This window comes from Vigna unguiculata, chromosome 6 (genome assembly GCF_004118075.2).
Source record: "Vigna unguiculata cultivar IT97K-499-35 chromosome 6, ASM411807v1, whole genome shotgun sequence".
In the NCBI taxonomy this organism is placed as follows: domain Eukaryota; kingdom Viridiplantae; phylum Streptophyta; class Magnoliopsida; order Fabales; family Fabaceae; genus Vigna; species Vigna unguiculata.
Window position 1 is genome coordinate 4259700 of NC_040284.1, and position 18758 is coordinate 4278457.

At 33.1% G+C, this 18758-nt stretch overlaps 1 protein-coding gene across 1 annotated transcript; it reads left to right on the forward strand.

Annotated features, from left to right (window-relative positions):
• The first annotated feature begins 8791 nt into the window (after positions 1-8791).
• Positions 8792-9349, forward strand: LOC114188313. The gene has a single exon (XM_028076911.1). It carries the CDS (start codon positions 8792-8794, stop codon positions 9347-9349), a length of 558 nt encoding a protein of 185 aa, XP_027932712.1.
• The last annotated feature ends 9409 nt before the right edge of the window (positions 9350-18758 follow it).

An 18758-nucleotide genomic window follows, 5' to 3' on the forward strand; every position in this document is an offset into this window, starting at 1 on the left:
GTTCTAGCTCCACTCATGCATTAATTCATGGTACTATTATTATTTATTTATGAGATAAAAATAAAGAATTTTCATTTGGTTCTATTTTCTCATACATTTACCTTTGAAAACTTATATAAAATTAAATAAAATCATTGTGAATGGATTTTAATCTTCATAACTTAGTATGTGCATAGTTTTAGTTTTTTCTAATTTTAATTGTTTACATTATATATTTTTAATGGTAAAGAAAACAATGTATAAAAATCCGTGTATATAATATATTTTACTTTTACAAATCCATACAAATTAGTTATGTACATTAAAATTTAATTTAAAGAGTTTAGATTTTATAATATACAAATATAAATGTTGTTACATTACAAATTGGTAAAAAAAAATGATTTCAAATGATTTTAAAATGAAATATTTAAGATTGATATGTGATTCATACAAAAAAAAATGCATTTTATATAAATTCTAACTAAAGTATACTTATATACAATCAAATGATGTAGCGTACGATAAAATTAGTAATGTTTACAATAATAACTTGGGAAATTATATTAAGATGATTTTTAAATAATTTATAATGTAAAACTTTTTATCTTAGAAATTATATTAAGGAAAAGTGAACAATATATTATAGATTATGAAGATGACTAATACAACATTGTTAAAAGAAGGAGAAATAGATAAATAAGAAATGTGATAGAAAAAGTAATAAAAAAAAGTGTTAGATTTATTATAAAAGTAATGCACCTCTTTTGTTTTTCAAGGAGCTATGAATGATAAAAGACTTATTAAAAGTGATGATGTTGAATTGGCGAGGTGGCATGTGAGAGTGAATCGTGGCATGTGGGAGTGAATCGTGGCAGCAGTTTGAGAAAGCAACGTAAAACAATGTAAGTAGCAAGTCTTCTGTTCATCATCCATTACCACCCACAACTTGGAAAAAAAAAGTTCTTTCCACAATTTCAAGTTAGGAATATATTTAACTCAATTATTTTAACATAGGCACTTAAAAACAATTCAGAAATTAATAGTTAATTTTTTCATTTCTCTCAATTTTTTTTCTCCAATTTCAAATATGTTTCGATACGTAGGGTCGATCGGCCTCTTTTCAAGTGTTGGTCGTACATTGTTCCTCATTAAGCTTGTCTCTTATCCATCAATGCTAATTGAGTGAGTACGTGCCAAAGGTCTGATGCCAAAGTTAGTTCGGTTCGAATTCAAGGGTAAATGTGCAATTAATGCGTAACCTCTATCTTATGTTCAATCTCTATTTATAATTGAGTTTTCTATTATAGACAATCTAATTACAGTTCAAACTTCACTGATTTTCTCCGATTAACTATTTCACCTTGACCAATTGATCTTTTTGGTAAGAAATGCCACGTTGGTCAATCGATCAATATACTAGGAGTAAAATATGTTATATTGATCGAAAGGTTGACCCTCTAACCTACTAATTGACCGGACATACTGTACAAAATATAGAAGAGAGAAATTTTTGTATACACCTTTTTGTTTCTTTTACCAAAATAACTTAATCCCTTTTAAAAACAAAGAAAGATTCATAGTTTGCATACATATATGACTTTCTTTATGACTGTTGTTCTACAAGACCGGTTAGACATTTCTAATTCCTTGATGTTTTAGTCTTCAGGTCACTCCAATATTCATAACAGATATGTATCTAATGTCATTTTATATGAAATAGGAAAAAGAAAAAAAAGTATAAAATACTTAAATTATAAATCTGGGCCTCCTCACTCAATTGTTGATGGTATGATGTGCACGTCTCTCCTTGGCTTTGTAAGATCTTTAAGGCCTCTAGGATTTTCCCCATTTGCCCTTTTTACTCCTCAACATCAGCTTTCACCACTTCTTGAGCTTCTCCTTGTTCTCCATGATTTTTCAATTGACTCGTGCCCTCTAAGGTTTCTAGGAGGTTTTGTCGTACTATTATTTTTGCTGAATTTTATTAAATGAATAAATTAGGAAAATGAAAAGACTAATGAAATGACAACGTAATGCAAATACTCTAATTAGAAACTATAAAGTTGTGAAAACATTATCAAAAGTATAAATTGGAAATTAACACAAAATAGAGTCCACAAGGTAGTCCACAAAATAAACGTCCACACTATTTATAAGTTCAGGACACGTGAAGCAAAGGAAGTTATGATCAACTATCTTGAGCTCTAGCCATCACATTCTTCATTTCTCCTACCAACTCCTGGCAGTGATTGTGGAAGGCTTTAATCTCCCCAGGAGGATTAAAGACTAGCATTGCAAATTTAGCATCAGCTAATAACTTGGGGACATTTTCCATAACTGCATTAGTAAGGGAAGCTAGTTGTGAGAAACATCTCTTCCAATGCTCTATATCTTGTCCTTTTTCAATTGTATATTCTTTCATCTGAACCATCAATTTTTGGTGCCTTTTTTATGATTTTGCATGATTCCAACATTGCTTCTCTAGTTTTGTCATTGATTCTCTCACCTATTGATTAGTGTCATCAAGTGTTATCTGTACGTTATGCAACTTCTTCAATGCTTCTTCTTTTTCTCTCTTGAGTTCATTAGACATTTGCTTTCAAACACGCTCTGCTGGCTCAAATATACCACACTCTAAGGCTTTAAACCTCGGCTCAGTGTGGGCTACAGCTAGGTCTTGCTTTTGCTTTCTAAGAAACTCTTCATATTCTCCCGTGCTTTCCAGTCTAATCTGTTTCATGTCTGTATATTCTTGTTGCAGATTCTCAAGGTCGTTAGTCAAACTGATATTCTCTTGTTTCACCCTCTCCATATATGCTCTAAAAAGTTCCACCTTTTCGATTTCACTATCTGGTGGTGGCTTTTCGGTACTCGGACACGCAAAAATTCTCTTGAATGGCAATTTAATTTCCTGAACTCTCTCTATAACCCATTTGTGGTAAGAGACTCTTTCATCTATGTTGCATGGTCTTAGATCCCTCTTGGCACGAACCATTCTCTTCCAAGCATTTCTGATCTAACGAAGAACTTCAGCATGGAACCCTTCTTAATTATTTCCGCCAGTGTCAGGACAGGAGTGTATCATCAAAGGTAGTTGTATGGAGTTTTTCCTTCTAGAGGTAAGTCCAAGATTTGCTCAAATTCTTCCACTGTTGGTACTAATTGAAAGTCTTGAAAAGTGAAACATCTTAAAGGTAGGTTCATATCCCCTTCTAAAATATCCTTCTAGGTTGTCGTCATTTTGTTGATCAATTCTCTCAAGCCATTCACATTTCCTTCCTTTACTTTGATAGGTATTCTTTTCTTCAAAGTGTTTGAACTTGAATGTGTTAGTTTTAAAATGGTAATTTAAGCCAAGAAGGGGGGTGGGGAGTTAAATTGGCTTTATAAAACTTTTTTGAAAGCTTAAACCTCTTTTCAATTGAATCAAATAGACTGGAAAGTTAGGATGTAAAAGCAGCAAACCAGTACACTTCCAATCGATTAAAACATAAAACAACAGACTAATTTGTTCTTGAACTATAAAACAGTCGATTAAAAAGACAAATCAGTCGGCTAAAATACCGAAGATTTATGCGAAATACAAAGTTCGCAGATTTAACTCAAACAACAATCTTTTACATACAAGACTTTTTCCAATCAATATTTTTAACAAGAATAGAACTTCAGATTACACAAGAACGCATTAAATCACACCAAAGAATGAATTACTTGATTTTCTTGAGTTTTTAAAGAGATTCAAAGTGAGTGAGATGAGGGAAAGAGAATTGCACAATTGTTTTTATACTAGTTCAGTCAATCACAAAGCTACATCTAGTTTACCAGGACAACCTGAGCCTGGTTTCCACTATATTCAAAAGTTTTACAAATCACACACCAAGAATACACTTTTGAACAAAGAAACTCACAAGATTTTTAACTCACACAAAAATCTAAAGACCCACCCTGCAAGAATCACACTTACAGACTTGAAATCACATCAGGCAAAACAACCAGAGGCACAAGAACGTCCAAACTTGATGGTGGTTGTCCCTAGCCAACCATACATGTGTTCTTCAAGCTACTCACAAGACAAAATGCCTCCAAGATCAACCAAGATCTTCAAACCACGAGTTACAACTGTGTATTGCCGAGAGAGAGAGAGAGAAAGAGTTTTCCAGATAAGAATGACAAAGTTTCGTGCTCAAAAACTCATATTCGCACCTCTACTCTCAAAAACCCAACATATATAGTCTGATTTAAGTGAAAATAAATAATTGAATTTTTCGTATAGTCAATTGATTTCACTTGTCTTAAGTGAAATCAGTCGATTGAAAAATAATTCAACTGACTGAATGCATTCATACCAGAAACTATATACAACAAGCCTTTTAACCTGTTAAAACTCATTTTAACAGATTAAAAGAGACACACTAAGGCACACAAGACATTTAACCTATGTCATATAGCATAACAACATGATATAACAACAAAACATTACCTTTAACATGTTATTTTCATATTTAACACACTAAAACTTAATCTTCAAGTGAATCTTCATCAATCTTCATCAAACACCTATAATCTTCATGCACATGGCTTTATCAATTCTTTGCTTCAAGTTTGCTTGTGCCAACAAAATGCCCCTCAACTTCAACTCTTGTGTTAATTTCCATTTTCTTTTAGATCCAATCAAAAGTTTATAACTTCTAACATCATATCAACCATATGTAATGAGATGATATTACAAAATGCATGTTGAACATGAACAAATTAAACAACATGTCATGAAATTATGTATAAATCCATGACTTTTGAAATTGAAAAGAAAAATGAGAATTAATGTACACATCTCCCTTTGTGCCCTAACAAAGGTTCAACACTTTATTGTGTTAAGGTTAAGTACATGCGCTCGCCAGAAGGGTCTCCTACTTCCTAAGGATCAAGGTCATTAGAGCTATGGCCCACTTCACGGTATTTCCCACAACAGTTGGTAAACAACACGATGTGAAGCAAACAAACTCTAGTTGGGGTTCTCACAATGACACTTGGGAAGTACATCCATTGTGGCACTATTACACAATCCCCTTCTAATTCTAAGCTACTCAAACCCGGATACAGGGCCCACTCATGTCATGTAAATAATATAAAAGTGAGTATGTGAAGGGAGAAAAATGCACACCTAAACCCCCACTTGCAAAACAACCAGGCAAAAAAACCAAGCAGATACAAATATATTTTCTACCCGGGAGTCGATTACGTGTAGGGAAGGTATTAGCACCCTACAATGCCCGCCCAAAGGTGGTACCTTTAATTAAATTTGCAAAAGACATGTGTTTATTTTATAATATTTATTTTCCCAAAAATAAGAAAATATTGAAATAAAATTATTTTTGAGTGAAAAGGACTCGAAAAGGATTAACCTTGGTCCTACGTATTCTCATTAAAAATGAGATATTAGGGGTACATAGTTCTTTGTAAAACTATTTGGAAATGACATTTTGAAAGTGAACCCGACAAGGTCTAACCTCGCTCTTACGTATTTTCATTCATAATGAAAAATCAGGGATCACGTAGCTCTTGATAAAAAAGTTTGATTAAATTATTTAATTCTTAAAATTTGTCTTTTGACATTTTTGAAAATGAGTGTCATGCAACCCATGCGGCCGAGTTAACACCAAAAACATTTTTTATATTGTGTATTTTTGAAAACGGGGTGTCGTGCGACATGAGCGATCAATAAGACACTAAAACGTTTCTATGATTTTTATATTTTGAAAAGGAGTGTCGTGCGATGCGAGCGGTCGATTAGGTACCAAAAAAGTTTTTATAATTTTTGTATTTTAGAAAAAGAAGTGTCATGGGACGCGAGCGGTCGATTAAACACCAAAACTATTTTTATAATTTTTGTATTATAAAAAGAATAGTCATACAATGCGAACGGTCGATTAGACACTAAAAGAAAAATAAAGAAAATAATTTTAAATTTTTATTTATTCTTATTTTTATGATTTTTTGAAAACAATTTTTATTTTTATTTCAATTTAAAATACTTTTATTATTTTAGAAAATTATGTCATTGAAATGTGAGATTTAATTAAAAAAAATGGTAAAATTGGAAATAGAAATTGGAAGTGCATAAGTGAGTATGTGGGTGCAATGAGAAAAACTACACACATAGGAATGGGATGCACATAGAGAAATGTGTGGTGCATAAATAAAGGAAATTAAAACTAAATGCAAGGGGTATGACTAGGGAGGTTATTACACTAGGGAGTGAATGAAGTAAATAAAAAAAGGAACCCAATTTAAAAAGTAGGGGTGCACAAATTAAATTATGAAAGTGCGTGGAGAAAAAGATAAAATATGCCAAAACCCTAAGCCATATCAAAACGCAGCATCTAAAACTTAACCCTTAAACTTCATCTTCTTCCTTCTGCAAACGGCCACCACACAAACACCATAGATGCCTCTACTCGAGACCCATAACCAAGCCATCGGCGGTGACGTGACCAACAACAGCACTGGCCGCCATCGTCAAACCATCACCAACGGTAGCACATGCCACCACTTCACCTCTCTCAATCTCGCGCAGCGGAACTACACGACCTTCATGTTCATGTCTCCCCTGCTTGGCCAACACCGTCACCATTAGAGCCACCACCGTCGGTGCCTACCACCACAAAAACCGTCGACATCATCACAGCCATAGACTAGGGCATCCTCGTTGCCGCATTGTCGGCATCGACGCTTTCCTCTCGTTTTCCCCTCTCAAACGCATAACAGAGAGCGATACCATCAAATGAAGACGTTGTTGTCTTGTTGGGATGAAAACGACATTGTCGCGACCGCCAAGAGTGTGCACCACCACCACCACCTTATCCGTCGACGACACTCTAATTTTCCTCAAATTCCGTCTCCTTCTTTTCAACCAAGTTACTTTTAATTTTAGTTGGTTGATTAATTAATCTCGCATGATAATAGATGAGGAAATTGGCTTTTTTCACATGGATTTCATATTACAATTAACATTAACATACAAAGAACATAACAACATATCAAACTTGATGTTAATAAACCTGATTGTATTTTAAACCTGATTGTATTTCAATGTGCTTGTATTTCAATGTGCTTGTGTTTTCTTGGTCTTCATCTTTCAAATATATCCTTTGTATACCCTTTTGAATCGAGACTATGTGTTGTAATTTTGGTGTATTGTAATTCATGACCGCAAAGAAATTTTTAGTTTTCTATAAATGTAAACGATAAATATGTTCTCTAAAAGTTGTGGGAAAAGTGAGTGAATGTTCTCCCCTCTAAGAATGAATCAGTGTCTCCAAATTTGATGTCCCCAAGTGAATTAGAAGATGGCGAGAGCAGTAGTTGGAGGAAGTTGAGACCATGAGCAACCATTCTTTCAAGAACTATTTTAGTATTTTTTAATTTTTAATTTTTGAATTTAATTAATAAATAAACACAAAATTCTTATTTGAAATTCATGAAGACTCACAACAGGACTTAACCATGCTTCCAACTCATGCTTCTTAAAGACCTCCAAACTATAGATATCCAAATTAAAATCAACTATACAAACTAAAGAGCAACATGTTATGAAAAAATATGAAACCAACGCCTGACGGTTCCTGCTGTGTGAAAAAATATGAAAAATAACGTTTTGGCACATACTTTGATCAATTTAAAGGCACTCAAACATGTAGAATTTAACAAAGGTTCATCCATCATGCATAAAACTACCCAAAACCAAAGGTGCATGTCAAACAAAACCACAAAGTTGAAGAAACGAACCAATCCAATTTGTATCGCCTAGCAAACCTTCATTGCCGCCAGACGGTCTCTGGGCAGAACCCAGAAACTGAGTTCAAACATCATTTATTGCCTGGCGGGCCTTCATTGTCGTAATGCAGTTTCTGGAAAAATTCCAAAACCACGAAAAACCTAGAAAATTGGCAGAACCAAAAGTCCACATGCATTTCATACAGTTATATAATATTAAAGATTAAGACACGACTGCTATTCTCTTTTCTCTCTATTGTCTCCCCTCTCTCGCCCCTTAACTCACTTAATTAATCCTAATTACTCCAAAAACGAAAATGACATTAAAATTATGTTTAAGTCATTCAAAGGCTGTTCCATGGTGGTTTTCCAGCCAAAAATTGGCTACCCCCTTCTATCGGCTAGGGTTTCTTACCTTTCTCATCCATGCCAAAAATGATTTTAGGAAAAAGAGAGCTTAATTCGTGTCTACAAAGGTTTGAACACACAATCATGCAATTACCAAGCCAATGCATCACAATTCATGTTTTGTGATAACTATTATACATCTATGATTATATTATCACTCATCACGTTCAAGCCCATTATTATTAAAATAATAAATAATTAAAATAACACCCAAATGACATACAGAAGACTTGAACTCAAATCTTTTCATAATAATCAAGTACTTTCAACCATTTGAACTAGTACTATTCCACATCATAAAAGTCGGTATTAATTACTATAAAGGTTCCTACTACCCGCATTTATTAATTATTTATTTATTTAATTAATTAAATTTCTCGGGTCTTGCAAAGGTGAAAAATAATAGTGTGAATAAAGATGTGATAGATGTAAATACTATAGTAGAAATAGAAAAAGAAAAAGAAGGGAAGAGAAAAGAAAGAAAAAAGAAAGTTGTTGAGATGAGAAACCCCCTTGTGACACTTTTCCTTATCCTCATACACCATTAAGAAAGGATAGAAAAATGCAATTCACTAGATTCTTGGAAATGATTAAAAGGCTACAAATCAATATACCTTTCGCAGACGCAATGGAGCGAATTCCTACCTATGCCAAATTCATGAAAGATTTGCTCATAAAGAAAAGAAGAATTCAAGAGGAAGAGACTATGGAATGGGATGCTAGTTGCCTCAAAAGTCAAATATCCAAGAAGTTTCACACTTTGTGTACCATTGCCAGATTAATAGTGGGCAAGGCATTGCTGAACCTTGGAGCTAGTATCAATTTGATGCCTTTGTCCATGTTAAAAAGAATAGGAGATGTGGAAGTTCAACCAAGCAGAATGACACTTCAATTAGCTAATAGATCTATCAAATATCCATATGGAATTGAAGAAGACTTATTGGTCAAATTGGATAAATTCTACTTTCATGTAGACTTTGTAATTATGGATTTGGAGGAAGACTCAAAAGTACCTCTCATCCTTGGGAGACCTTTTATGAAAAAAACCAAGGTCATCATTGATGTTGGCAATGACAAAATAAAAGTAAGAGTGTTGGATAAAGAGATCATTTTTCATATGGTAGGAGTCATGAAGCATCCTGTTGACCAACAAAAGAAAGGACCACTTCAGGATGGATGTACTTGATGAGGTGTGTTTGGATTTCAAAGAAAATGTTGCAACAACAGACCCTTTGGAGAAGGCTTTGAAAAATTAACTAGAAGGATGGACTGCTAACTAAGAGGAAGAGATCTAGAAATGCTTAGAAGATCTGAATCAGAATAGAGCAATTTCCTCTACTATAGCCCAGATTTAGAGCTCACGCGTAAAAATGCATAACAGAGGCACCAATCCAATTTGGAGTTGAAACAACTGACAACACAGTTAAAATATGTTTTTCTTGGAGAAAATGGAAGCCAACCTATAATTCTCAACACCACCCTCACAAGTGAAGAAGAAGTTAAATTAAGGTATCGAAGGCCAACAAAGATGTAATAGGCTGGACTTTATCTGACATGAAAGGTATTAGTCCATCTTATTGTATGCACAAGGTTTTAATAGAGGTTGAGTACAAACTTGTGGCTCAACCTCAAAGGCATCTTAACCCCACTATGAAAGAGATGCTGAGAAAAGAAGTGACAAAATTGCTTGAGGCTAGAAGGATATATTCAATTTCAAATAGTGCTTAGGTCAACCCTATCCAAGTTGTTCCTAAGAAAGGTGAAATGACAATGATTCAAAATTAGATTAATGAACTAATTCCCACAAGGATAGTGATAGGGTGGAGAATGTGCATTAACTATAGGAAATTGAACCAAGCCACTAGAAAAGATAACTTCGTAGTCCCATTTGTAGACCAAACGTTGGAGAGACTTGCTAGACAACCATGTTATTGCTTCTTGGATGGATACTCAGAATATAACCAAATAATAGTGAATCCATTGGACCAAGAGAAGCCAACATTTACTTGTTCATTTGAAATCTTTACTTACAGAAAAAGGACATTTGGCTTGTGCAATGCTCTAGCAACTTTCCAAAGGTGTACACTTTCCATCTTTTCATATTTAATAGAGAAAAGCATAGAAGTATTCATGGATGATTTCTTTGTTTTGGTTCACCATTTTACAATTTCCTTGAAAACCATAATGTGGTTTTAAAAGATGTGTGGAAACCAATTTAGTCTTAAATTGGGAAAATGGCATTTCATGGTGAAAGAAGGAATTGTCCTTGGTCATAAGATTTCAAAAAAAGGAATAGAGTTTGATCCAACCAAAGTGGAATTGCTAGTAAAAATTTCACCCAATGTTAAGGGAATAAGAAGTTTCTTAGGACATGCTAGATTATATAGAAGGTTCATCAAAGATTTTTCAAAAAACCTCTGAGTAACCTCCTAATCAAGGACAAAAAATTAAATTTTGATGATGAATGTAAACAAGCCTTTGTTGCACTAAAACAACATTTGAGCTCAATGCCAATGATCACTGCACTAGATTGGACTCATAAATTTGAAATAATGTGTGATACAAGTGATTATGTTATGGGAGTTGTTTTGGCAAAGGAAGAATAAACAATTTCATGTCATTCACTATGCCAACAAGTGCTTAATGAAGCATAAGTTAACTATTCAAAAACAGAGAAGGAACTTCTAGCCATTGTCTTTGGACTAGAAAAGTTTAGAACTTATCTCATTGATTCTACAATCACAATTTTCACTAACCATGCAGCAATCAAATACTTGGTCACTAAACCTAACTCAAAGCCTAGACTGATTAGGTGGATAATTTTATTGCAACACCTAATCAACATCACTTATTTTTATCTTTAATTCAAACACTTTTTTTTTCAAAACTATGAAAACCAATCCTTGTTATTGTTTCATTGCCAAACTTGAAGAAGATTACAGGTTACTACTTTATCATACTAAATCCATGTGGATATGACCTTGTTGTGCTACAATTGACCCAATGCACTTATTGGATAAATTCATAGACCCTCATCTGGGTCTCAACAATCGATCAGGCACTCCTAACTCTTTGATGTTTAAGTCTTCAAGTCACATCAATGTTCTACCAATCCAATGCTAGGGGGTTCTGATCGTCCAAATTGGTCAGGTGTAGAAGGCCTTATAGTGCTTAAGTCAATAGGTGTCTGAATACATGGTGTATTGAATGCTATAATTAATGTAACCCAACTACCTTACTTGGACTTAATATTTATACTATTTATTATAGGCTTTTACTTACCACCAACCTAATTTGTCCCAAACACACCTTAATACATTTGTTTAGTTTACTTACACTAAACCACTTTCAACTTGGTTAATTGTGTGGAACGTCTAACTGATCAGTCGCCTCTGGTGTGATTAGGTACCCTGATTGACCTCACAGTTGTCAAATGTTGCTTGGTATTTGATTAGGAGGTATATATTATACAAGTGTTAACTTTCGCAGTATATATTGGAGAAAAAGAAGAGGAAAATTGGTTAATATATTTACTAAATTGTATTAGTAAAATTATAATTTTTATTTTATTTATCATTGGATAAGACTAAAATTTTGATATAAGATTTGTGACTAGATTATTCATTTTGATTGATATGATAATCTATTGAAGATTTGGTTGAAAAAAGTTAATTTTGTACTATTATACTATTTTAAAATTTTCTTTTCTTTATTTTTAAATTTTTTATATTGATTTGGTGGATTAACTTATTGTAAACACTTGATTATGATTTTAATTTGACTCTCTTCTACTCCTTTAATTTTAGCAAATTTTGATTAATTATTTTGTAGAAGGATGAATTCATCCTATAAGAAATATTGGTACAAAAAAATTAGAAATTTATTTTAAATTTGATAGTTCTTTTAATGTATTCTAAATTATAAGAAAAAAAAAACTAAAACATGTTTAATTTATACAAGATATTATGTATGTACGAAATAGGACCAAGATGGTTCCATCCCATGGACATCATCTCGGTCATAATTAACAATACTAGTAAAACAATCACAAAACTAACTATTCGATTAAGTTATCCTAAGCACTCATAAACTAGGCCTAACGTACTTGACATAGGTTCACTGAGGTAAAAACCCACAAAGTAGGTATAAAAAGGGACATTATTTACTAGGGATGGCAACAAGATGAAACAATAACAAATTTAATTATCCCATATTCATCCCTGAAGAAAAAGTTCATCTTTATCCCCGTACCTATACCCAACAAGTGTAACATTTTTATCCCATCATCATCTCACTAAGTAACAGGTATACTAGTACTGATGCCCGCACCCACTTTCTTACTATTTCAATATCAATTAATTATTTTTTATAAGAAATTAAAAAAAACATGGCAAAAGAAACATTATATTATCAAATATTCCATATCAAAAGAACGTATTTTTGCTTTCTTAATATCAAATATTTAAAAAGAAGTTACAATTATAATTGTATACATTTCAAATTATAGTATCAAATTATAAGTTTCCAAACGTTAATGAAACAAAGTTGATAAAATTAGAAAGTATTTTAAAAAAAATAAGTATCCAAGTTTAATAAATTTTAAATTTCTCTTTACTTTATTTCTCTAAATTATAATAAAATATTTTATTTTCTACACTAATAAAAGTTATCGTACATCACTTGAACGAAATCACATAAAGAACATAGATTAAACTAATAATAATAGAAAGTTAGCATATATATTTCATCTTTTAAACTTTAATCTATGTTGGATAATGATAAACAAGATTCATGACAATGACATTAAGTTATTATATTATAATAAATAAAATGTCTTTATACAATTACGGTAATAAAATTACACTTATGATAGTGAGTTAGAAAATAAAAAAATTATATAAAAATCATCAAAACAATATTCCACATGATAAAAGTAAGCAACACATAAAAATATTAAAAAGAAGTACAATGATCAAATGTGTGTCTTAGAAACAAATTGATACACCATTCAACGAAATCGCATAAAGAAATACAGATGTATAATTAAGAGTGTGATAAGAGAAAAGTATCTTGAAGATCTAAGAAAAAAATTTTAGACCATAAACATATTTCCACACATAAGAAGTGATAATCATCTTAGTTCCTTTAACCCTAGATTTGAGAACATTTCCTACGAACTAAAGATTAGTGTAAAATACCTTTACCCTAACAACTCTTAACAACTTTTAACAACTATAATAGAACATTTCTACTAGCTTCTAACAACTCTTAACAATCTTTAATAGAACATTTGATGTCTTATTAACAATAGGACCCATTCGAGAATAAGCATCCAAGTTGAGAGCCAATACAAGGTACAATTCAAAGGTTAAGTTGAAAGCATTTTCACAAGGATGAATGAAGGAAAATTTTCTGCTAATTAGGTAGGACCCTTTAGAATCAAAGAATCAATGGGAAAAGGAAGGTATTGGTTGTAATACTTACTTGGGCAACCCATCTTAAGAACATGGAATGTTATGCATCTAAAGTTTTATTTCAATTGAATATTGCTCCAATCTACGACGCACTATTTCCTACCTCGGTCATTTTTTCCTAAGGTTGATTTTTGCTAAGGAGGTTTTAAACCGGCATCAATAAAACATGACACTTCTTGAGAATGATTGCTCAATTATTATGTTATATATATACTAAAGTTAAGGAAGCCCCACATGGTAAAGCACCCCTCCGAGATGTATCTCGACTAAGAAAGACTTTTATCACATGATCCTTGCTTTAGCAACTTTCTAATTAAGGAAGATTCACCCGTCGAGATGATCCTCTTGTGAAAGAAAATGTAATAAATAATTTCCAAGAATATTTCATTAAAGAACACTATGTAAAAAATGAATGAAATCAATTTCATTAAAAACACATTTGGTCTAGTACATAAAAAATAAAAGGCAAATCATTACACTGGCCTGAAAGAAAAAAAACAAAAAAAAAAATATGTTAAAACTTTTCAAACTATGCACCACCATGACCATCATAAGTTGATGGGTTTTTGATGTTGTCTTCGCCACCATCACTGTTATGGGTGATAACGTTTTCAATGTTATACGGCCCCTCCTTGGCCTTATTCGTAAAAAGGGGCTCATCTATAGGAATTCCAAAGGTAAGATACTTGGTGAATCACCTTACTAAAACCTCTTCATGTTGAGCTAGTAAGAACCTCTTCAATTAGTGAGAAAAGACCCTAAGTCAGTGGGGGCCACTAAAAACTTTTCAAACTACACGCGACCATGACCATCACGAGTTGATGGGTTCTCGATGTTGTCTTCACGACCATCGTCATTATGGGTCATAGGGTTTTCAATGTCATGCAGCCCCTCCTCGACCTTATTGGTAAAGCGAGGATCATCTACAGGAATCCCAAAGATAAGATACTTGATGAATCACCTTACTAAAACCTTTTCATGTTGAGCTAGCAAGAACCTCTTCAATCAACGACAGAATACCCTAAGTCAGTGGGGGCCACTAGAAATTATTTGGGTTTCAATCCAACAACCTTTTAAAGCAAAAGTAAAGAATTAGGTGGACTAATAAACCTTACGTCGCTTAAGATTTAGTCAAAACTGGATTTCCTCACTAACTAATGTAGTGTAGTGATTAACCAATGATCAATCCTAGGAAATGCAACTCAAATTCGAAAGATTATTGAGTAATTTTCGTGAAATGAAGGAAATCGACCTAAAATATACTAAAACAAATGCTAAAATTAACTAAAAATGGTATATAAATGTATGTATGCAAGGTGTTCGATGAAATGACTAAGAAAACTAAAATGCATGTAAGATATTTGTAGAAATGTTAATGTGCACTACGTATAGCAAAGAAATGTTTGTAGAATATGTTCCCTAATGAATGAATTAACTAAATGCATCCACTGAACACAAAATTAGAAGATGATATGCATGAAATCGGAATCTGAATGGAGGATATGAATGTTCAAGAGTGCGAAGTGCAGGACAACTTCACAATTTGATCTAGAATGGATGAAATGAAGATGTAATGGTGCGAAAATATGTGAAATGACCTCTATTTAAAATAGGAACGTAAATCATACAAAATGATTGAGTAAAATGTAAAATCCCAATTCACGAACCCTAATCTAACGAAATTAACCTTAATCTAATTAAATTAATGGTCAAACATGTGAATGCAAAACCAAACGTAATGATTCATGAAATTTCTATGGAAATGGTTTGAATGAATCATACATTGCATCATAATTGGTTTATAAACAATAAATGAGCACAAAACATACCAAAAAAAAATCGAAGTGAAAATTAAATAAAATATTGTACGTGTGTGCTCTGCGAAACTGGAACTAATGAATGCAGAATTAATTGCTAGAGGATGTGATTATAATCAAGAGACACTTGGTAAAAGTTATAATATTGTTCATCTTATGGAGTTCAACATGTTTCTAGATTGAATATAGTAATATTGTGAATCAACACAACTCAAACCCTTAAAACTCACTCATGGTCCAATTTAGTAAAAAAGAAAACTGAGAAATGGAAGAATAAGTAATATAGAAATGGAAAACAAAATTTCATTCAGTAAAAACAATAGAAACATGTTTACTGTAAGACCTGTGAAATTTAATTAATTAAATAATTAATAAATAAATATGGGTAGTGGGGGCCTTTATGACATTAAATATTAATTGTTGTGACGTGGAAAAGTACTAGGTCAAATGGTTGAGAGTACTTAGTTGTTATGAAAGGACTTAGGTTCAAGTTCTATGCATGTCATTTATGTGTTATTTAATTGATTATTATTTTAATAATAAAGTGTTTGATCATTATGAGTGATAATATTATCCTAAAATTATAAGAACTATCACAAAACATGAATTGGTTGAATGGGGAGCTGTACTTCTTTGTTTATCATGTGAGTTGTATGTTTTTCATGTATGTCTGAACTAAGGATGCCAAATTCTACTTGAAAATTTTTGTTACTTGCGTTTTCTGGGTTTCTACGTAGAAACCGCCTGGCAGTGTTCTTGGGGTTGTTAGGCGACGCATGGGCGAGATGAACATTTTTGGGAATTTTCCAAAAATCGCCTAGCGGTGGCTTTGGGCTGCCAGGCGACACGCAAGGTTTTAGGGCTCTTTGGAGTTGTGATGAGATGCGATGTTCGCGTGACCCCTTAAGTCTTGTTGAAGCATTTTCTTTCATCTTCATTTTCGTTCTTATTGTTAAATTCTGCACTTGCTTGATGAGGACCAAGTCCTACATCACAAATTTGAGCTATGAACTTCAAGTGATGCTTGTGGATGTGTAAGGCAAAGGTCTCACTGTTTTTCTTCCATTTCATCGATTAGGTTATGCTTTAGAGTATCCTAGATGTTCATCTTGGTCTATGCTTGATTTTATATCATAATCAAGCTCCAATCGAATTGATTTGTCCATTGAACATCTCCCACTTTCAATCTGCTTTTGCTTCAGTTTTCAATTTTTTTTCCACTGCACACCTTCTGTTTGAGAAGTGTCACGAGTGACTCAGTGCACCAAATTTTAGTCTGATTGTTTCTTTGGAAAGATAAGTCATAGACAAAAATTCTCCAACAATAATCATTCAATTATGTTGAGAATTCAATTCTATACAAATGTTTGAAGTAGAAGCAACTTTCTGCGTTTTTCAGTGCAAATATGTTGTTGTTTTCACTTGTGTCCTGATGCACACTTTTCATGGTTGATTTAACTGGAACTATTCATAGCACCGAATCACCTTCTAATTTTTGTCTACTTTTCCTAACATCTGGATGAAAAATTAGCAAAAAGAATCATTCAAATATGTCCAGTAGAAAAAATATGATAAATCTTCAAAGTTAAGGCATCTGTCAGCGTTTTCTGGTGCTGTGTTTTTGGGAAAATCACTATTTAGTGCGTTTTTGGTATGTTTTGCTTCAGAATTTCAGTGCTCTTGCTCTATAAATTTGCTTGTTTATGTGTGTATTCCATATTTCCATCAATTGCTTTCAATTGGAGTGGATTAGTTCCCTCAAATTAGCACCAATACGATGAATACCATAAGCATTTTATGAGCACTGTAGTTTTTGTTTTCAGTTTTTAATCCATTCTAGGAGTCCTTTTGATGTGCTTTCCTTTCTTTCAAGCCTTAATTTCTTGATTGTCCTTTTTGGCTATTCAATTCAGTCTTTTTTTATGAATTCCACTTTGGTTTAGCATTTCCAATTGGCTTTTCTTGTTTTGTTTGTTGTTTCCTTCCAATTACAATGCTCTCGGTTTTTGTGGTTTGAATTGGTGATGCAATGCTTTCTTCTTATTGATAGATAGTGGTAGCATCTTAGGTGATGGATGTGATTCAATGCTTTAGCTTAATGCTTTCAATTGGCAATTACCTTTCCTCCCACACCTAGTCCGATTTGAGCTACAATTTTTTTTAGAGTGTTGAGTGCTAACCATTTGAATTTGGCAAAGTTTTCTTTGTTTTTGTTTGCTGTTTTGTGCAATTTCTTGCCGCTGGTTGGCTATTTGGTGCTGCAATTTTTTTATCCACAAAGTGCCCAAAGGTGTCTAATTTGGTGTGTGCACATAACCCATCAACTAAGGCTTTCTTTACTAGCGGTCAAGGGTGCTCATTGAACCATCTTTTTGAAGAGTTTTGTTTGGCCATTTTGGCTTGTAATTGTTGCATCTTCATAGTTTACTTCTTTCTCTACAATTTGGTCACTTCTTTTGGTATATTTGGAGCTTCCTTAGTTGCCTAATTTTTTTACCTAAAGTTCACTAAAATCATAGTGCTCTTGGGTTGCTCCTAAAAGTGCCAAATTTTGTGTTCCAAATTTGTTTGCTTTTACTTGTAATTTTTGGCTTACTTAGGTGTCTTGGGGAACCACAAGGTGTTGAATCCCATCTCCTAAGTAGAACCTTTGCATACTACATAGTGAGTCGCTTTAGTTGTAAGTGTGTTGAAAGTTTTAAGTGCTTTCTCACCTTACATTAGGCTGCATAGCTTATATTCATGTTTTCTTGCAATACGTTTTAGAGGCTTAAGTTGTGAGACCAAAGTCTCTCATATTTTTTCCATTTAGGGGTCTGTTTTAGTGTAATTTTTTTTCTTGTTTTGCTTTGTGCTTGTTTGTGTGTGTTGGTGATCTAGTCTCAAGTGATCTTCTCCATTTATTGCTTGTGTAATTGAATGAGCATTTAAGTAAGTAGAAACAGTAACCTTGGCAAGGACAATCTTTGGTACTTAAGTAGTCCAAGTGATTTGGTACTTAAGTAGTCCAAGTGAGTCATATCGCTTACCTAGAGGTGAAATTGTGAAAGTTTTTCTTGCTCTACTCTTTGTCCAAGTTCTTAAGTTGTCAAGATCACCATGAGTACCAAATCTCCACTAAGAAAGAGAGTTCCTCGCCATAATGGGCTTCTCTCACAAAAAGATGACCTTGATCTATCAAAAGCGAACATCTTTTGTACAAGATGTGACATTTTGGGAAGTACATGTTTTCTTATCATGGACCGTGAATCTTGTTGTAATTGTTGTAGTACTAGAGTGGTTGAAAAGTTGAACTTAGCTATGT